Genomic DNA, 21,872 nt, shown 5'->3' with positions numbered 1-21,872 from the left:
AACACGCGTCAAAACCAACAACGTACTTAGTTAGGGAAAAATAAAAGTAAATGATCATATTCAAGTACGGTATACACACATAAGAGATACAAAGTAAACAACATCATTACAAATTACAGTATCAACTAACATACCGTATACTCCTTCTTTGGATGTGTTTTTTACATTATGAATATGAATTATGACTTTCTTGAATTAATCTGTATCACATTTTTTGACTTTTTGTTATATTTTGTCCTCTGTTTCTAATCATTCTCTTCATAATGTTTGCAAAAGATCGTGGATCGTGGGTTGTTCGAGCTCCCAACTGCGTTGCTCGCGCTAATCATAAGTCATAACAGTCTGGCTTTGAAGATGGAGAAGCCAAGACAAGAAAAGAGACGAGAAAAGAAGAGAGTGAGCATTGCAAAATATCTTTAAATTTGGGAATTAGGGTTTTTAACTTCAATTTAAGGACCAACTTGAATCAACAAAATTTACTCATCCATGTCAGTTAGCCGTTTCTTCGCCAGCGTGTCACCCTCAAATCCAAATCAATTTTCCGGTGGCGCCAGATGGAATTTGCCGGAAGGACGAATTTGAGTCCCGGGCTGCGACTTTAGGGACGAAAATGGGTAACTATTAAGTTCAGGAACTACTGTGACACTCGAGTAGTTGATTTGGTATACGAAATAAAAAAAATTATCCAGTAATAATAATATAATTTCTTGAGTTATATTATGTGTACATTAAAATTAGTTATTAAAGTCAGTCATTAGTATAAAATACATATTAGAATTTAAATATACACTGAAAATAAATTAAACCACACATGTATTTATACATAAATACATTAGTAACTGATATTAATAGATGATTTTTGGTATAAATAGCATTTTTATAATCTTTTAGCATAGTAAGCGCGCACGTATATATATTCATTTATAAAAGGGAAAGGGTACATAGTTCATAATCGAGTAGCGAGAAAGTTCGAATTTGAAGCAGCAGCACATTCTTTTCGTAACTGATTCCTCTCTTCTACGCTCTTCTTCTCTTGCACTTCAATACGATCGATACAAGCTCGCTCCACGATCTCTCTTCTCTCTGTCTCGCGAGTTGAAGCTAAAGAGTTTTTTTGTGTACAGTAATTAATAATGTTGGATCACGAAGACCATGCAGAGTTTACGAACGGTGAATCACCTCCTAACAAGTTGAAACGGAGGTTCAGGGATAGATCTAAGGTAAATGCTCTTCAACTCAAACCCTAATCGATTATTTGATTCAATTTCACAACATGCTTGTGCCGATTTCTCACGATTTTCGGTTTTGCGTCAAATGAAGGAGATGCTGTCCAAACAAGCCGTTAAGATCGCAAAACAAGCTGAAGAACACGAAAGGTTCATTAATAAGGTTCTTCTCTCTTTACCTTTTCATTTTCTCGTTTCAATTCCAGTGAAATGGTTTCTCGCTTTAGTTATTGATCCATTCATGGTGTTATGCTTTCGACTATCTCAATAACGAAGAAGTTTTTGTTGTTAATCATTCTGGTACCAATTTCTAGGTGATATGACAATACTGTGAGCTAGATATTTTATTAGATCAGCTAGTATTGTAATTAGTTGCTTACATGTCATAGTTAGTTACATAGTTAGTTAGATTGTTGTAGCTGGCACAATCAGTTACTAAGTTATTAATCTGAACTTGTATATGAATCAATTTCAATGATTCCACCATTCTCTGCTTTGTTTCTGTGACAGGTGACGCATCTTGTTGGTGTACTTGGATTTGGTGGATTTTGCTTCCTCTTAGGGGCGAGTAAGTTGATAAATCTCATTGTTCCAATGTTTTTGTGTGTTTATATTCTTTAAATTACTTTGAACTAATTCATAGTTTCTGTTTTCTTCTCCTATTTTGTATTTCATACCAGGACCCCAAGATATTCCATATGTATATTGCTTTTTCTATGTCATCTTTGTTCCTCTTAGATGGATATACTATAGGTTCAAGAAATGGCATTACTATCTATTGGTAAGTTTATGCATCTCAATTTCTCTTTCTGATGTGAAATTTAGTAGTATATAACGAATTAAATTGTTATTTGCTTGTGGAATTAATTTCCATGATGATTTTATTGGTACTACTTTTGTCATCTTGCAGCATCCACAGACTTTGTGATAAGAGGTGAAAAACTCCAAACTACATCAAATAGTGCATTTTAAGGTTTAGGTAGTAAACATATATCTAACTCAATCTCTGACTCTAGGCATGGGGAGACTATTGATTATGAACTTGTCAGAGTTATTTTTACAGTTACCAGATTGGTTAGTGAATCAGTTCAATTTATGGAAAGTAACTAATGCTGTTAGAGAGTTAGAGAATTAGTTATATACACGTTCCGAGATAGCTGAAATGAAGCATCACTTACATTCTAAATAGTTTATTATTGTTATCATCTTTGTCTGTCATATATGTAAAACAGCAGTTAGTATAATGAAAGGCAAATTCAGTTGCCAAATATTAGTATAGTTGTGATGTGTGTGTGAAGACCATTTAGAAGGATGAATTTTTGAAACTCTGCTTTGTGAGAGCTTCTATATCAGCAAACTCTATAAATAAAGAAGAGAGTTGTGTCAATACAAACTGTGTTTTCTTCCCTTTGCTGATTAAAATAAATAGAATATATAGAATATTATTTCAGTATTTCCATTAATCAATGTCACAAGGATCTGGTTTTTAAGATTTCGCGAGTTGCCTTATAAGCCATGAAGGTAATTAGGTAAAGCAATTACATGTTTATTGTGTTCCAGGATTTCTGCTACTATGCCAATACAATTTTCTTGGTTGACCTCCTTTTTTATCCGAGGAACGAAAAGCTTTTCATGGTTTGCTTTTCTTTTGCTGAGGTAAAAACATTATCCCTGCTAATTTGACTTCCTGGCAAAAAAATAAAAAATAAAAAATATTGACTCCATGACTTACTCGAGTGCTGCTGTAGGGGCCACTGGCATGGGCTTTGATTGTTTGGCGCTGCAGCTTGGTTTTCAGTTCCCCTGACAAAATTGTCAGTGTTCTTATCCATCTTTTACCTGGTAATTAGACCCTGATGTTCATATTCCTTTTGTTTATTTATTTATTTTTTCTAGCAATAGTTCTTCTAACACTAGTTCTTTTCAGGGTTAGTTTTCTTTACCATACGGTGGTGGAATCCTGCATACTTTGAAGCCATGCATCCAGAGGGAACTGGTCGAAGAATTACATGGCCTTATGTTGAAGATAAATCCTCTCTCTGGACATGGCTGTTTCTGGTGCCATTAGTAGCTTACACACTCTGGCAGGTTCTATACTTCCTCATAGTCAATGTCCTACGTCGGCAAAGGCTATTAAGAGATCCTGAAGTCATGACTTCCTATAGGTATTTTATGCACACTACACACGCCTCTTTTTTCAATTCAACTATTTTTGAATCCATGTGATCCGTAAGAAAATACAAGAATATAAATGAGAATATTCTTTGATGTTAAAAAATAAAGTAATTTAAAATTGTTTAATAAAATATTTTTTGATAGAATTATTTAATCTAATTTTAAAATATATTGTAAATATTGTATTATATACAAATATTCTTATATATTTTGCATAAACTTACATACTTATAAAGTTAATAGTATAACTTGTTTGACCTTTATTTTCTTTCTAAGTACTGATTTAGAAATTATTCACAAATATATGAATTTAATTTTTGTACTAACATTTTTAGTATAGGTAGAAACTATATATACGCATAGAGACTTAAATAAGACAAATAAAAAAATAAATGAAATTTATTTTCTTTTTTCAGTTCTATTCAATTATAGTTTACACAAAATTTTCAATTTTTACATAGTGTTTTCAGTTTTCACACCCATTAGTATAATTGATTTTCAAATTTTATTATCGTTACTAAAATCTTCTAAATAAATATGATGTTTTTTTTATGTCAAAAAGTTAAATTTAGTGTTAACATGATAATTTTATATAGAATTTAAAATACTTATGTGCCATTAGCTTATTTTAATACTATTTTAATCTCTTCTTTTATATAATTTTTATTTTTATAATTTTATAAAATAAAGTTTACTCAACAAATTAAATAGGGTATGCAATAATAGAATTTTTCGACTTTTAATATGAACTAACTTCTTCTATAATATAATTTCTTACATAATTAGAGAATTTAATGTGAGTATTTATGAAATTGATAATAGGTTGATTACATAAACCTCAAGTATTATTAGCTTAATTTAATATTTGTTTGATCTGTTTTTTTTTGTATGCTTTTCATAATTTTACAAAAAGTTTGTTCAACAAATAAGACATGCAATATTAAAATTCAGATATTTAATGTAAATTAACATCTTCTATACTATAATGTCTTTATATAATTGAAAAATTTAAGGGTTAACTACTAACTCGGTACTCGAAAAATTTAGTCGCTGACAAAAAGCTCCTTGAAAGATGTTATCGACAAAACAACCCTTGAAAGATTTGAAAATACGACAAAAAGAACCAATAAATATTATAATTTTTGTAAGTAACAACAAAACTTTCATATTTAGCAAATGGTTTATCCATTAGCTCTAAATTTTTGTGGCAACATTTAAATAAATATTTAGAAAGTGCACAAAAAAAATTTGGCACAAAATTTGATCTCTAGATTTTTTTTTATTTCTCAAAGAAATTTGGTCATTCGCAATAAAAATTTTTTTAAAAAAATTCATTTGACAAAAAATTACCAAATTTTAATGATGAAAATATCTTATTTTCCTAATAATGATTGCAAAAATTTGATTTCTAAAGTTTTTTGAAATATATATTTAATATCTAGTTCTTTTTATCGTGTTTTTAAATCTTTCAGGGACTTATTTGTTATTAGCGTCTTTTAGGATTCGTTTTGTCGGTAATATGAACTTTCGGATACCATTTTGACAGTTTACTCAAGAATTTAATGTGAAACATGATAGAATTGATAATAGGTTGGTTATATGGATATTATTTACTATGATATTTTAAATGTGATTATGTAGAGAGAGGTTATCTTCTATGTTGTTACAAACTAAGTTTAGTGCTAACATGATATATTCATAGAAAATTTAAAAAGTTAAATGTCATGATCATATTAAACACTATTTTAGTATCTCATTTTCTATATTTTGATAGATAATAGATTTCTTTTCTCCAAGTTTGAAGAAAAATAGGATCACTCTCATTCAACATAAAAAAGTGTGTTCTAGATTGGTAGGTTAGGTCTGCCAGTGACCCTTATTTTAAACATTTTCACTATTTCATAGGGAGTTGTCTAAGAAGGCTCAGAAAGCGAACAATATATGGTGGCGGTTAAGTGGGTTGCTAGGCGATCAAAATCGCTTGTTGATGTACATTTTGCTTCAAGGCATATTTACTGTGGCAACAATGGCATTGGCTGTGCCAATATTCTTATCATACGAGTTGCATGTAGTTTTCCAAATACTAAAGGTTTCTGCATCAGTGTGGAATGGAGGATCCTTTCTGTTAGAAGTAATGCCTAGGCAGGCAATTCTCAAGGAGAAAAAGAAAACAGAGGTGCCACCTGTTCCAGATCAATAATCATGTATGGTACTTGAAAATGGTAGCAAGTTCCACGATTCTGTTGTGAATGGGACATCGGAATCCTGAAAGTAATTATCCTCTGGTTTGTTGTAGCAGTATCTGTTTTGAATGTAAATTGCTCTTTTTCTAATTCAATGTGCATTTCTTAAAAAAAATGGATACTTTGTAGGACACCTTTCTGACTTCTGGTACAACAGTCTTATAAATGCCTGAGGATAGTGTCGTTTAATTAGTATTATTGCGTCTATAGGCATTTTCAGCATAATTACACAAACTTGGGCTTAAAGGAATTCAACCATATAAATATATAATTTTAAAGTTTTAAAAGGCAGTACACATCAACTATTATTTTTTTGTATTTTTTTGTTTTGAAGTGAATATTATAAAATTACCTTACTAGTTTACTTCGGGCTACATCAAGTATTATCGATAAAATCAGGAAGTATATGGTGATTGAAAAAGAAAAAATGATCTCCTTTCACTTTGGAGTTTGGACAGAACTAGAACAGTGAAGCATGAGACAAAAATGTCCACACCGTCCCATACTCCCGTAACAATCGCCCTAGAGAAATGGGCAAATGCCCCAAAGCAAATGATAAACGGGAATAATACATGGAATCAACATTTTATTGAAAAGACTAGTTATCTTATGATAATGCACATGATGCTAGTCCTCCAAATAGCTTTCAACAAGATATTTTAAAGATACAGTTAAAAGAAATTCAAAAAAAAAAAAAAAAAAACTGGCATCTGTACAATTGCACCGAGTCACATTTTATTGTAACTCGGCCTTTCAAACAACCTATCTGAAAATTAAATTTAATGAAAAAATATTGCATCAATTAAATACAAATATAACAACCACATGGAACAAATATGCCCTAAAAAAAATAAAATAAAAAACCTAGAGTAACTGATTGCACCACCCACTATTCCACTTGAAAAACAACAAAATGGGAAAAGAAATATGGGCAGGTGTCGTCACCTGAACACCAGCCTCTACCTATGATCGCCATTTGTCACATGATGTGATCACATCAAGTGTGACATGGCTTTTTAACAAAATCCCTCGTGTTGATGAAACTTGAGGGGGTAAAAATGAACTAACCCAGACAACGAACCAAATATCAGAAGCCGGAGTTGCTGAAAAGTGAAAATATACTATATACGTGATGTGATAACAATGAAATTATATGCACAGCTCGCACCTGCTACCTTGTGCAGTGCGGAGAGTGTTTTGCCCCAAGATTGGGGCATCAGAGGCGATAATCACTGCGCATCACTCTGAGCGTGCTAGCAAGAACCCAAAGCCTGAGTTCTCTCGTATCAACGGAGGAGGGTCTATGTCAGCTACTTCAACTGGTTCCATAGATTTGGAAATGTCATCCACCGAGAATGGAATGCTGCATCCGTATTCAAAGATTTAATAAGAAATTTCTAATGCAATGCTAAACTGTTCGCTACTTGGTAAAAATGATAACGTACCTCGAGTCATCATCTAATAGGAAAGAAGTGCTGACAGCATTATTAGAGTCCTCGGACATCATAGCTCTCATGCTTGTTATGACCTGCATTATCAGGAGAGATGGGAGATTTATCATCACATCACTTGTTTCCACCATGGGAGTAGTTTGAAAGATGTGCACATTCAACTAATACAGATATTACAGACAATTTGGCACCATCAAAATGAGCATGGTTAACTTACGTCTGTAGATACACTGTGCGTGCCGTACTTGTCATCCCAATACATGGTACTGATCCTGTATAACTGCTGTATACTGAGAACCTGCAACATCAATGTTGTATACTTATGAAAAGAATCAGGATAACGTGTGATATCATCAATAGTTAGTAGAATGAAAGAAAGCACCCACAGGGCAAAGCTCCTTCGTTATTTCATTCAAGGACTTTTTGGGTTTTTGATGTATCACCTGACACATAGAAGAACGATAGTGAATAGTCATCAGTTATAATTGAAATCGAAATCAAATTCGAATTCGCATCATTCTCAAAGAGACTTACCAAGAATCCAACAGCCTGCCTGATATGTTTCAGTTCCTCCCAAGCCGAGCCAGTATACTGTACACAACAGATTGAGGTGAAGATCCGAAAGGGATAAAAGGGTAAAAAGTAAAACGTCTGAATTGCCAGCAGTTGCTAGGTACTCACCTCTTCTGTAGCATCAAGACACCACTGCTCTAATTCGGCCAAACCTGTCTTCACATACTCCCCGTTGCTGAATGAACAACACTCACGACGCAACAACAGACTGCAGCAATGGTCACATATCAGCCCATCAAAAAACATAATTCTGCCCATGGCATGCAATGCTCTTTTTTTCTTTTGGGTGGGGATGGAGCGGTGGAGGGAGAAAGAAAGGAAGAGAGATTTACCTGTTGAATAGTTGAACATTGATGAATGAAAATATTTGAGTGAAAACTTTGCGGACCAAGAAAGGAGGCGCCTGTCATAGTATAGACCGTATTAGACTAGGATCAGAATCAGACAATTGAAGGCAGAAATTGGAAGTGGAACTCACGTAGTTGGCTTTCATTATCTTTAGAGAATTGTTTAAGCTTTTGACAATACTTTGCCAGTGAGCTATTAAAGCTTGCTGAGCAACTGCATTGGCATGTGAACGTCCTTTCACTAAACTTTGACGCGAGGTCCTTGGGGCCTGCAAATTGTTTTATCATAATAAATAAATAATGACCATGCAAATAAAAGTAAACAGATAACTTTGTTAATCACTAGGTAGCTCAACGCTCGAGAGTTGTGATTGCTTTGCATACAAACAGAATATGAACCTACTACTAATTTTGGGATTACTTGCATACGATTTTTTCTAGCCTATCACCTTGATGCAATTAGCAGATGAAAATTTTCATCTATAAGTTTCTTTTTCCCAATTTTCATGTAAAGAGAAAATAATTGTCATTGTAATAAATCTTCACCATTCGCTACAAGCACATTGCCTCCTTCCCGTACCCTACGCTTCTAATATCCTATTTTATCTTACGTCAACTATGCATAAGCATTGGTTCATAAGTATTGGTTATGATTCTTGTAGAAACATAAATGACAGATTATATCAACCTAATAATTAAGTTTGATTACCAATTCCCCGCAGAAAATTTATGAAATACCTGTATACAGAGTCCCAGTAATGGAGAGATCTCCTTTTTAAGGTTATCTCTTATCATTCCATATATTTTTTCAAGGAAGGCAGTAAGCTGCTGCTTAAATAGCAGCGCTGGATATTTTGCTTCCACTTGCCGTAAATCATCTAGTCTACTCAGACCTCGGCCATTTAGAAATGGTAACCCAGCAGTTTGGGGAGATGCCCTTAGACCCTAGAATTACAGAAAGTAACCAAAATTATAGGCAGATAAAAAAAATTATGATTAAACTGACATGTCTTAGGAAGGATATATAGTTGCTTTATACTTGAGACATTCTTCCAAACAGAGATGATGATGCTGTTCTTCGCCGTTGTGGTGTTAAGCTAGCTGCTCCACTCGCTTTGAGGGTGCGTTGGAGTAGCAACAACAAAGTGGATGTATTAGACAACCAATATGCCAATACATCAGTATTGTCCTGGGCCTACAAATGTGCAGAAATCACTTACAGTAAAATGGTTTTGGAATTTCCAATTCTGACACAAGTATCAAAACTTAAGTTACCTCAACTGCTGAAGCTATTGTTTGAATAATACGGTCAAAGACACTTGTTCTTTCAACTTCAAATGACCTCCAGTGCAAAAGGCATTTGTATATGACACATGCAGCAATAGGTTTGCCCCCAGAAAATCCCAAATCTTGTGATATGCACTTGATTAATAAGTCCTGATTTTCCTGAACCAAATTGAAACTTTATAAAAATTAACCACCAAATGATGGGAAAAAAGATATTTAAACTGAAAATGTGGTTTGCAGTATCCACAACAGATTCAAATTGTTCAGTGCATCTAATGTAGTCACCAACCTGCTGCTTCTCATTGAGAGATTTTTGTGGTTTTCCCTCAGATTCAGGCTCACGAACGTTTGATACAGCAAGAACCATATCCTAAAGCATAAGCATACAAAAGGTAAGAACTTAATAGATTATGTGAAACCTTCTGTAAACAAAAATCAACTGCTAATATATATCTTGTAAGAAAAATATCGTCTTACTGATCCAATTTTTGCTTCCCCGTTTGGAGTATTCCCATTTTCTGGTATCCTCTGCATAAACATGAAATCTAGTTTAGCACTTATTATAATGCAAGTTAATGACCCCAAGTTTGTTTCCTTACCTGAATTATCATTGTCCTTGGTCTTGCAGTCAAAGCTTTTCCAGTCGGTGATACAGCCAATGCTTGCTGGCGAAGAACTTGGTTTTCTGACTCTGAATTGGAAATTTTTTCCTCCAATCTATATAAAGAAAATTGTTTTAAGAAGTTAATTAGATTTATGTTAAGGCAGGTATAGATGATGATGATGATGTTAATAATAATAATGAGGAAAATGGGAACAGAAGTGTGTTATACATCCAAAGGCATAAAAGGTGCACAAATGAATAACATAAATGAAAGTGGATCGTAAAAGTTGATCGACAGGGCTGTTGGACCTCAACCCAGCCACCAATTTCTTGACTAGGTCTTCCTTTGAAGGCATAATTGAATCAATTATGGGTTATAACCCACCTAACCAATAATCATACTCGGGAAAATTTGAAAGAATCATGTAACCTTAATTTGAGCCAAATTGTGTCGCAAACCTGACATGAGAGTTCTAACATTTAGAACATGAAACTGGCCTAATATAAGCTTTAGGTCAGGATAGGTTAGACCAGAACGAATCTTAAGCACCATTACTTAGTTGCATTTGAGGGTTGGGACACAAGAAAATCACATTGCCAACTATGAAACTCAATATGTTGGCATGTCATGAAAATCTGAAGATGATTTATTCATTCTTATGTAACAAATAATAGTGTAAATTGTATATAACACTATGGACCTAACATCCGCTAAACTCTATAGATCATTATTTTCCCTATGCAGTTAGGGGCTCTACTAACCTCTGAATCAGTTCTTGAAGTTGTTCCACTTTACGGTCAGAATCCTCAACCTTTTTAATTAGTTCCTTATTTCTCGCTTCAGCTTCAGCCTGAGCTTTCCTGGCTTCTTCCTTACCGCCTATTTCCAGTAATAGTGATTCCTGTATGATTAAACGGGATATCAAACGGGGAACTGGTTAGTGCTCAAAGGTCTGTTCCAAATAAGGGGAACTAGTAAGTGTTTAAAGGTTTGTTTAGCAACCCCATGTGTAGGCCTTTTTTTTTTTCCTTTTTGGTTATGGGCAAAATTTTCCCATCCTTTCTAGTTTCTACATAAAAAGAGTAGCTCAATAGGTCCCTTGAATACTGATTTAGTCATTTTTCATAATCTCAATTGATACAGTTTGCTGCCTTGGTTAAAAGAAAAAAATCTGCAGGTATTTCCAAAACAATTATTTTTTCAAAGAAACTTTAGGAAAACTCGGCCATAAAATGATATCATTTGTTAAATTAATAACTAATCATTAAAAAGAACCATCAATTACGTTACCTTCAAACTATTTACTTCAGATGTTAAAGAATTAATCTTTTCAGTGTCTTGAACTAGAACAGGAGTCTCCTTAATAACCGGTGGTGCTTCTTCAATGGCTTTCCGTGCTGCCTCGCGCTCTTTAACTGCTCTGGCATTTGCTTCATCTACCTGTATTTGCATTGCATGCAAAGCATCCTGTAACTTGGCAATTTCATGTGCCTTTTCCTCTTCCAAATCAGTCTGTAACCAGTCAAAAAGTAAATAAGTTCATGGTATAAGAAACACTGGAAATTTATATCAGCTACTTAAAATTGATATGTAAAAATCTATCATGATTATGTTACCCTCAAACGCTTCTCAATTTGCAAACGCCATGTAAGTTCTTCTACACGCTTCTCTAGTTTGTCCTTTGCTTCCTTAAGAGCCCCTGTTTCTCTTGCAGCCTGAATGCAATTACACAAATTATTAATCTCGAGATAAGGTCAAATTATATAAAATTACAAATGAGACAGAATAGTTCAAACCATTTTGAGCATTCTAAGTTCCTTCCTAGCAACCCTTCTCCTCCAGCCACACTGAGTAACAATTGCAGCCTTTTGCAACTTTTTATAATATGAAAATGCAATTTGCCGGCGCAAATTAGCCTGACGATATTGACAAAAAAGATCATTACAGCAGGGCAAATAAGAAAGTCGGAATTGCATCTTTCCATTTTCTCAACTGAAAGTCTATAACCTATGAAGTATGAATATAAAAAGCAGAACCTGGATATGAATTGCAGCCTTTGTTTGCTTTCTAAATCTAAATTCATCACGAGCCTTCATAGCCCTTAAACCTGTCTGTATTATTATTGCAGACGATCGTACACTTAAGAAAGATTTCCTAGCAATGTATCCTTTGAAGTTCTTTTCTATTTTCAGAGCTGCTGCTTCACGACGCAACTGCTCATAGAGCTTCCGGGCCAATATTCCTATTTATCATTGAAGAACCAGATGAATCTATAAGTTCAAGAATAGAAACTTAACATAGCCAACCCATAATGAAAAGGAAATCTACTTTCGCAAAGTTCTAATGCGTCACAAATTCTAATTATAGAATCCACTATCCAGATAGGCCAAATAGAGGTGTTGGAGATGCAAGCTAGACATATGATTGCTTTCCACCATTAAGGTTCTAATTATTAGGAAGATAAGCATAAAGGAGACATCCTAAAGTTTGCCAATCTAGTATCAGTACTGAAAGATAAATGAACCTTACAAGGGATGTGTCTATATAATATCAACTAAGGAAAAAAGCTTGTACTTACAAGGGACTGATTAAGGTTACGAACTACTAAACAAGTATATTAAGAGAGAATACAGGGTACCTCTCAAATTAGATTGCAAACAGACTGCAGCTTGACGCAACTCTTTGAATTCCTTGCGTGCAATATGTGTACGTATTTGCCTCTGAAGGACTCTAGCTGCATTTCCAAGAACCTCTGCTCTTCTTGCATCCAACTCAGCCATTTGACCAGCTCTTAGGAAAACTTTTGTCTTGCCTATCTGGTAAACCATCAAAAAAGCTGTATGACTTCGTATTTAATAAGATCCATTCATATGGATAGATTCCCTAGATACAACAGGTATTATTTGTGGCATAAAAATTATAGCCACTTTTCAAAAGATCAATAGTCATTTGAAGTTTAGGAAAACACAGACAAGTAACACAACCAATACTGTCATTTAAGTGTGCAAAATAGGCAAAATTGTGTCTGTGCCACTGGGTTCTACTTCTACATATTATTATAAAAGTGATGTGCCTGGGGTAGTCTACATTTAAATATTCCAAGGTTGTCTCAAAAAAACCTATAAGCCTTTTTAAGAAATTTGGATACTCTTAAGTCTGAACCAATCGACATCATAGCTATTTTCTCTTCAAATCAGATAAATCATTGTTGCTGCATGTGCTTGGTGGTCGACTGACCACCATTTGTGCATCAGGAATAATTATTGGTCAGTATATGTACGCAGAGTACCATGTGCTTTGGGGATTTAATTCCACTAAATAAAACAAAATCAGGCTTGGCTCCCAGATCCTAGTTTCTCAAATTGACCCTCCCCGATGTACCCTCATCAGCAAATTAGGTTATAGGAAATACCGAATCACCTGATAGCCTTTCATACCCATCTTATCCAGTATCATTTGACAAGCAACTTTATCATCATAGCTGATAAGAAAAAGAGTAGAACAATACAAAAAATAGTGAGAAAAAAAAATGTAACAAAGCAAGAGACAGGAGTTAAAATCATAGATGACACAGTAGAGTAACTTCCCAGAAATCATAGGAATACAACACAGAAAAGGCATTCTTGCACTCCGATATATATATATATATATATATATATATATATATATATATATATATATAGAGAGAGAGAGAGAGAGAGAGAGAGAGAGAGAGAGAAAGAGAGAGAAGGAGTGCTTTACTTTCCATCCAGAACTTCAGGGGCAAGAACACCAAATCGGTTAAGAAACTCGTAAAAAGTCCGTCTTGTAGGATATCCAGCACAGCTGATTCTAATTGCCTCAAGAACACCCTGAAAGCAACAATGACAAAATCATCAAATGTAAATCAGAACCAAATATATTTCGCTTCTTTTACACAATTGTATAATGAAACTGAAGACAAATAAGACCATGTTAATACTCACACCACAGCGCAATTGTTGGATGATATTGAGATTTTCAAAAATAGCGGGCTTGAGAACATTGTTTGGCTTGACACATCTGATATAATGAGGTTCTGTTGAATTTAAGGTCTCCATCAAAGATTGAAGTTGTAACTGCATTTTTCAGAAAGTGTCATTCACTAATTCTAATACATGAAAACAAAAAGCCTAGATATACAACAGAGGAGTTTCATAGACTACATGAAAATGAGGTATAAAGAGCACAGAAAGAGTTGTAAAAATTAATAATACCTTGAAACGAGATCCAATTGAAGAGAACTTTGAAGATTTTGAAGACTCCGGTGGGGAAGGGGGAAATAGACCAGCCACAAATGAACATTTTGAGGCTGTCAGCAGATCCTGATGTTCTGCGACCACATAATCCTTGTTTTTGTCAAGAAACATATCAGCCAGATATGTCACCTAGACAAAAAAATAATAGTCAAAAAGAAGGAAGCAAATATTCAAGCAACATTTAAATTCGAAAATTCATTAAACGGAACATGTAATAAAAAAGACTGAATATATCTACCTCCCCTGCATAGTGAGATATGGTAAAACTAGTCCGAGAAAGTTTAGGTTTGATAAACCGCTTGTTGTTTTTGAATGTCTGGTACAACTTCTGAGCAAATGTTTCATGTGTAGACTTAGGAAACATACTGTACCACAAAAATCAGGCTAATATTAACACTCAACCAAATTACAAAGTACACCCTACAGGCAATGCCTAATACAAGTGTTATACAGAAAATAAGACAGTAAAGAAAAAAAGTAGATTTGGAAAAGGTATAAGCATCTAGCTACAACTTAAAAGCAATATCAGATCAATAACAAATCAACACCAATAGCATACCAGGCTTCATCAAGAAGTGCAATTATTCCTCCAGGTTTCTGCAAAAGATTGAAACATTAAAATCATCATTACATGATGTAGGGAAATTAAGAGTGAAATGGGATTAAAAAAACTTTTACACTTTACATGGATAATCTATGCATTTAAAACACACACATACATTTTGTACCAGTAGTTGCTTGTCCATTCTTAAGAAGAACAAGACATTATAATATGTAATAAGCAACAGATAAATACCTTTTCAATCAAATCCAGAACATCTTGGTTGTCAACAAATTCTATGTAACTCCAATCAATCTCTTCCTTGGTGTATTCTTCTTGCTCCATTTTAAATACATGCTGCAACCATTCAGTTAAAAAATGCCTCAGTTGTAGAGTACTAAAGAATTCTGGATTTGGGTCACAAATTATGCCAGAAATCACCTAACCTGATTAAAGTGTTGTTGCAACTTCTCATTCGTAAAATTAATACAGAACTGCTCAAAACTAAGAAAAAGATATTTATCAGATACATGGCTAAATCCTACACCGAAAATGCCAAATGAAACAACTAGCTTACCTATTGAATTTAAAACTTTCAAACCCATAGATATCAAGAACTCCAATGATAGATTTAGAATTTGGATCTTGCCCAATTGAATTGTTAATCTTCTCCACAAGCCTGAAAGCAACAATGGGAATTTGTAAGCAATTAAAACCTTGGTAACTAAATCTAAATTGTAGAACAAATCATTCCAGTATGTTAATGTGCCATTATTTCATCTATGCATGTGATAACCATAGTCTAGAGTGATATTATTATAACTTAACAAGCATGCTAAAGTGGCAATTGATAGCCAATGTTAAATGTGAAAAACTGAAATTACAGTCTTTTTTTTAGGTAATAAAATGTTTAGCTCCTTCCATATAATACATTTAAGTTGAAGACTTGTAGACGTTTTCAATAGTTCTGCTTTTCCTTGAGCACATTGATGAAACAGATAGCACCAATGCAGGGACTTGAAATATTGAACATATGAATAGTGGCAAAGGTTCATTACCAATCAAACAAGCGTGAGTAAACAGTTTTGGCTAATGCATCCCTGCTACCAACAGCTGCAACAGGATCAAGGGTTCTTGTAATGACCTCCTCAGGTGTTACCATCACACGCTTTATCAGTGCATCTTCCAAGCTCTTAGCATCACACCTACAATAGAATTATACATAAAATGAACTGAACATTGACAAAATCATAATAAAGCAGAGTAGAACATACGAAATAAACAAATGAGTTACGCTAGCACACACTTGAGAAGTTCAGCAGTCGTATTAAGATGGAACCTAGATTTCTCATCCTTGATGACAGAAGAGTCAATCTCCTCTCCTTTTGCAAATTCAATATTTCCAAGGTGCAAGACTGCTGCGACAACCCTAAATATTGCCTCCTGAAGTATATAGCGATATCAATAAAGAAACTTCTAAAAGTATGCCATTTCATTTAAAAATAAAGAGAAAAAGGAGTCAGGAGGCTAACCTGCTCCTCCTCACTGATTCCAACAACATCCATTGCCCTTCGTGTTGCAAGATATTCATGTGCATCATCCACTCCATCCAGCTCATAACAGTTGGATTGACTTAAGTAGTGGAAAGAGCTAGGACTGCCCAGCTTATACTTCTCTCTTTCCTGCAAAATAGTTATATATGAACATCAGACCGAACATATGTAAGAAAGAAGGTAGTGCATTTCAATATCCAGTAGTTTTCTTACCTCAGCTGGTGCTGCACAAAGAAGGTAAAAGCAATGGTAATTTCTTTCCGGATCTGAAATTTGACACACTCGTGACCTCTCGAGCAAATATGTCCGTATAGCAGCTCCAGATATCCTTCCCTTGTTGTCAAATTGTATCTCAACAAATTTACCAAAACGACTGCATCACAGAATTTGGAAAAACATGACAAGTTATACGGATTTTGAAGAACACATAAACAAAAACCTTTTTCAATATCTGTCTATTGTTTACTGAATAATGCAGCATACTACTGGAAATTAGAACTCAAAACAATGAAAATGAATATATATTAGCAATGGGCAAACTGAATGGTCAGAATCACTTTGCCTTGCCACTTTATGACAACTTTTTGTTTAACATGAAACATGAAGCCATCAACACTCACCTTGAATTATTGTTTCTCACTGTTTTGGCATTCCCAAATGCTTCAAGAACTGGATTGGACTGCAAGGCAATTGATATAGAAGCAAGAATGAGGAAACAATTTCAAATCTTCTAAACACCCTTTGTATTTAATGGATCTAACATAAAATGACATAGTAGTAAGAAACTAAGTTATATCGTGGCCCACAAGAAAAAAAAAAAAGGATTGATATACAAGAACAAAAGATTAGCTCCATCATACTTCTAGAACTTGTTGTTCAACTGTTCGCCCTTCTACACCAGATCGGCCTCCAAGATATGCAAGATATCGCATAAGCATCTTTGTTGTCTCCGTCTTACCAGCCCCACTCTCGCCACTAACCAGGATTGAGTTGCTTTTTCCTTCATTGATCATTGCCCTAAAAATTATAAACATGGATATGAATAAGCCATAACAAAAGAGTACAAAAAGAAACAAGTTCTTAACATTGATATGTATCAGTCACCTGTATGCAACATCAGCAACTGCGAAAACATGGGGACTCAACTCACCAAATGCAGCTCCTTTGTATTGTTCCATCATGTGAGTATCATATAGATGTGGTAACCTTTGGAATGGGTTTATTGCAATCAGAATATTTCCAGTATATGTCTGCAATACAGTCAAAGGAACAGCATGATTGTATTGCTGAAAAGTTACTATTTCCACTCTTATTCAACTCAAACTATCTCAAGAATAATAGGAAGTTTGGCATCTTACATAAATTTCATTGAGTTCATATCTAGCCGCCAAGTTGTGCAGAACTCCTGGTTCATGCAAGTATGAAAGCTTTGTCATATCATCTACACCACCAGGAGGTGCTTCATTATCCTTAGGAAAAACCTTTGAGATATTTTTTACAACCTACAAACGGGATATTCAGTTGTCAAAATCATAACTGTAGGTTGTAATCACTCGTTTAATTTCTAAAGCCGAAGTTTCAGTAACTACAAGTATAAAATACCAAATAAATTCATAATTACAATCCAATAGGATTAAATTCTATATTAAATTTTATAAAATTCAAAAAAGTGATTAAGTTGTAATAACCCAAGACAATATATAGATAAAAGAACTCTGCATACAAATTGAAAATTTAGGCAAAATGCTCATACAGACAGTGCAGAGTTTCTACTCACTATTTTCCCCTCTGCAGTGCGAACATGAACTTCTTCTCCATTGATTTTAGAAACTTCTCCACCAATCCATGCTTGCACTGGATCTTCAACCCAGACATGAGAACCAGCAATAATATTCACTACTGCAGACTGCAAAGACAACATATTGAACATTTGAAGAAACATGTTAATTCGGAAAAAATAAAATAAAACAATGCCATTCCACAATATCACTATCAACAACAAATGGGGTATTTTCCCCCTTTTTTGGTGGTTGGGGCATGGGGAGGGGGTTATATGAATATCTAGGTAACAAAAATTGTCATTTGTTAAAACACTTGTAATTTTCACAAGGTTAACATTCTCAAAAACATGCATGAAGAAGAAGAAAAAGCAGTGTCTACGGAAATTAACTAGTGTCAAAAAGAAAAAGGGGAAACATGAAAGAAAATGTGTTCCTGACCATGAATCCAAAAGATTCAGTGTACAGGAGCTGAGGAGCATACAATCCTCATTTAACACATTATTTTACCGCAAGAACAATGTTTCCGGAGACAAGAAACAATGGGAAAGAACACAGTCCAATATGTCTAACACGTCACACTATGTGTCAACATACAAAAGTGAAAGAGTATTTAAGTACAATAAATAAAATGACAATGTTGCATATAACCACTTGGATCAATAAAAAGGTAATGGCAAATGATCGATTTAAAAAGCAATCACGTAATTTGTGAAGATTGCATGCATTGCTATCACAGTTGTGATCTGTCTTTCTCATTATATCTTCACAGGAAAAATATTAATGTGAGTATGCCTTTCCAAATTTAGAAGTGCTTGTATCCTTTTCTTTATGAAGCAAGCAACAAAATTGGCATTTAGCTAACTTGATTGTTTTACTAATGTCAGTATCTTTGACCAATCATTTACAGTCAAACAACAGTCAGTTAGTCAACGTGTCATGGAGATGACATCTTACTAACTTTTACAGCTTGGCAATATATTAACACTGTTATATTTTGGCATAACAAGAAATTATAGCATGCTCATGGAGAAACTAGGTAGATTGTGCTTCATCCATCAATAGAATGACATTTTAAATAGAAGTATGAGCCTATTCATTGAAATGTTGATTTATTGCTATCAAGGGAAGGAATACAATCGACCTAGGTGTCTATGAGCGAGTAATAATTCCTTCATCATAACACCATGAATGAACAATTCCACTAAAATGTATAGATAACTTCTAGTAAAAGATTGTACTCAAATCACTTCTACGAAATTTCATATGAACTTCACCCTATTTACTTCTAATTACCATTAAGAACATAACCATGGAAGCATGCCTATAGCTAAAGATGCTAAACAATACCTCTATTCTTATTCACCTCCCTCAAATAACTAATCTACATAGTAAATTCAACAATTAAATATAAATTCATAATGTAATATTCTTCGAACTCTTAAATTATCAAATACCAAGCTATCTAAACTGTCTTCCTAAATTTACATCCTATATAGTATTTATCCTCCGTTCATGTTCATCAAAGTATATTTTCCACCTATTTTTACTTGCCAATGCATGGATCGACTATCTCAGCTTTAACTTCGAATATTGAAAAATTCATAATAAGCATCTTAACGCCGAAAGAGACTAGTCCAGAAGGATAAACGTATCTCCCAAACACAACACAGTCATATAGAAAAGTTCAAAAAAAATCACAAAAAAAACTCCAAGTCCAAACCGATTCAACGAAGCTGCTGAATGAGTCAAAAGAAAAGCAACGAAATACGGAAATGTTTCGGTGTTATGGAATTTCAAAGTTACCATGGCGATTAATGCGGAGCGATCTTCCGGTTCAACTCATCCGAGTCGGCGCCGAGTCGCAAGAGAAAAAGAAAGATAGAAAAAAAAGGTGAACTCAGTGAGTCAGATCGGCCAGCTCAGAACGTTCGCTTTGAAGTTTCAACGACAAATTCTGAAGAGAAGAAGAGGCTAAAATTAGAAGCCGGAGAAAACGATAAAGAAGAAGAAAACAAAGGGATCGAGCGATTTCGCTTCGTTTTTTTTTTCTTTTTGAACTTTTCTCTCTCTTCGCGTCTGAAAAAGCTTCCCAACGAAATGAAGCACAGTACACGATTTTTCAATTTATATATGCATACGGGAAAAGCAAGTCTGAGCTAGCTCTTTACACAAGAGAGTTGCTGCGTCTTTCTCTGATTCTCTCTCTCACACAATTGTCCTTTTTATTTTCAAAATTATTATATGTTTTTTCAAAAATGTATAATTAATGCAAATTTTTTTTTTTAAATTTGAGGTTTCTTGTATGCGGAGTGGTGAGGTGGGGTCACGGAGAAGGAGAGGGATGGCATTGGCTGGCGCTGCTGTGCTGCATATTTTCGTGGTGTGCACAACATTGCCGGTTTTGTTGGTTCTAATATTCACGCATAATTGAAAAAATATAATATAACGAATTAAATTATAGTATAGTATATGACAAAATGTCAAAATTATTTAACTTCATTTTTTCCCTCCTTACGAACGGCACGACATAACACATTTGATGCTACTTGTATTTAGGAAACCACCATCCGTTTTGTCGTGTTTTTACAAGTTTGTTTGCTATTAGTATTAGACTACTAGTACTACATTACTAGCTATTACTGAGTCTATAGATAATAGATAGTTGGTTTTCCATTTTTTACTTTTTTCTGTTAAAAATAAATAGTTCTCTTTTGCTAATCTTTACCGTTAATTTTATATGAAATTTATAACTAAGAGTAATTAAATAATTTAAATTTGACTAAATTATCATCTAATAATGTGAAGTAAACTGTATCTAAATTTTTATTTTAAAAAATATATTTATCAATCTTTTAATTGAACATCTAGAATTTATGTTTAAAAAAATCATCAAAATTATTTTTTCTATTTTTTGAGAAAATATATTAAATATTTTATTTTTTATATTTTTAACTATTTTAAAAATTTATTTATCATTTTTTTTAAATTATTTTTACCAGTAATATAAATTTTCAATACTCTTTTGATAGTTTATATAGTTTTAACATAAAATATTCAAACATCTCTTCTCTTTTCTTTCTTTCTTTCTGTTTTTTTTTTTTTTTTTTTGGGTCGTGAAATCTTCCTATATCTTATTCCACAAGATGACGTTAATCAATATTCATTATTGGTTTTCTATTAAAGATAAGTGATATATAAACATATCCAATTATTAAAGAGAAGTGAGATATATCATATAACTAACTATCAGATAATAACGAAAGTACGAAACATATTTTTTATTTATTTTTAAAAAAGCTGAAGTTTTAAGACAAGACAATCAAATGTACCCGTTTTGTTAGCTGGCAGCTAAAATATTTTAAGAGTTACAGTGAGAGAGGAAGGGAAATTTCCTAGGCAGTCATTACGTGGCAACCATCTTCAAACTGAATTCCATAACTACCATAATAAAAGGAGGATAACGTAACGTAATTCTGTTAGCAACTCAAACTTGAACTCATCGTCATCCATGGAAGAAGTAATGGGATATCTCCCATTGAAGAAATAATTTTTTTTATTTTAAATTGAACAACCCTCAATTTTAGGTATTACAAGTTTACAACACATTCACATTACATACTTACCCACACAACATTTAAAAGTTCATATTCAATACTTGGTGCATTCACTAAAATTTGAACCCGAATGTAGCATATTAAAAAGCATATGGTTTAACCAATTGAGTTAGGTCTTAGCTACATTGAAGAAGTAATTGAAGACTAATATCTACACCTAAAAGGCTTTTCCCTTTTGGACAAGGCTATAGGCTGGGGA

At 33.7% G+C, this 21,872-nt stretch overlaps 2 protein-coding genes across 2 annotated transcripts; one reads left to right on the top strand and one right to left on the bottom strand.

Annotated features, from left to right (window-relative positions):
* Positions 1-919: 919 nt before the first annotated feature.
* LOC107643455 (glycerophosphocholine acyltransferase 1) lies at positions 920-5,836 on the top strand. Its single transcript, XM_016347113.3, has 8 exons — positions 920-1,220; positions 1,321-1,389; positions 1,737-1,794; positions 1,907-2,007; positions 2,787-2,882; positions 2,975-3,068; positions 3,154-3,391; positions 5,307-5,836. The coding sequence occupies exons 1-8, from the start codon at positions 1,134-1,136 to the stop codon at positions 5,599-5,601; spliced, it is 1,038 nt and encodes a 345-aa protein (XP_016202599.1). The 5' UTR covers positions 920-1,133; the 3' UTR covers positions 5,602-5,836.
* A 379-nt stretch (positions 5,837-6,215) lies between these two features.
* On the bottom strand, positions 6,216-20,315 carry LOC107643446 (myosin-17). Its single transcript, XM_016347101.3, has 39 exons — positions 19,863-20,315; positions 18,056-18,184; positions 17,637-17,780; positions 17,383-17,528; positions 17,139-17,295; positions 16,899-16,957; positions 16,492-16,651; positions 16,258-16,407; positions 16,032-16,168; positions 15,784-15,930; positions 15,303-15,404; positions 15,172-15,229; positions 14,981-15,082; positions 14,744-14,781; positions 14,423-14,549; positions 14,143-14,313; positions 13,873-14,004; positions 13,649-13,758; positions 13,328-13,388; positions 12,546-12,723; positions 11,944-12,149; positions 11,704-11,823; positions 11,524-11,622; positions 11,198-11,419; positions 10,669-10,808; positions 9,902-10,019; positions 9,780-9,830; positions 9,592-9,672; positions 9,291-9,461; positions 9,055-9,210; positions 8,754-8,960; positions 8,147-8,284; positions 8,001-8,071; positions 7,777-7,876; positions 7,630-7,686; positions 7,482-7,538; positions 7,313-7,393; positions 7,090-7,172; positions 6,216-7,007 (listed from the first exon to the last, which is right to left on the bottom strand). The coding sequence occupies exons 1-39, from the start codon at positions 19,863-19,865 to the stop codon at positions 6,884-6,886; spliced, it is 4,593 nt and encodes a 1,530-aa protein (XP_016202587.1). The 5' UTR covers positions 19,866-20,315; the 3' UTR covers positions 6,216-6,883.
* Positions 20,316-21,872: the final 1,557 nt, after the last annotated feature.

This window comes from Arachis ipaensis, chromosome B1, assembly GCF_059453495.1.
Source record: "Arachis ipaensis isolate K30076 ecotype BB chromosome B1, ASM5945349v1, whole genome shotgun sequence".
In the NCBI taxonomy this organism is placed as follows: Eukaryota; Viridiplantae; Streptophyta; class Magnoliopsida; order Fabales; family Fabaceae; genus Arachis; species Arachis ipaensis.
The sequence above is the reverse complement of the archived record's forward strand: the minus strand, read 5'-3'. Positions and strand labels throughout refer to the sequence as shown.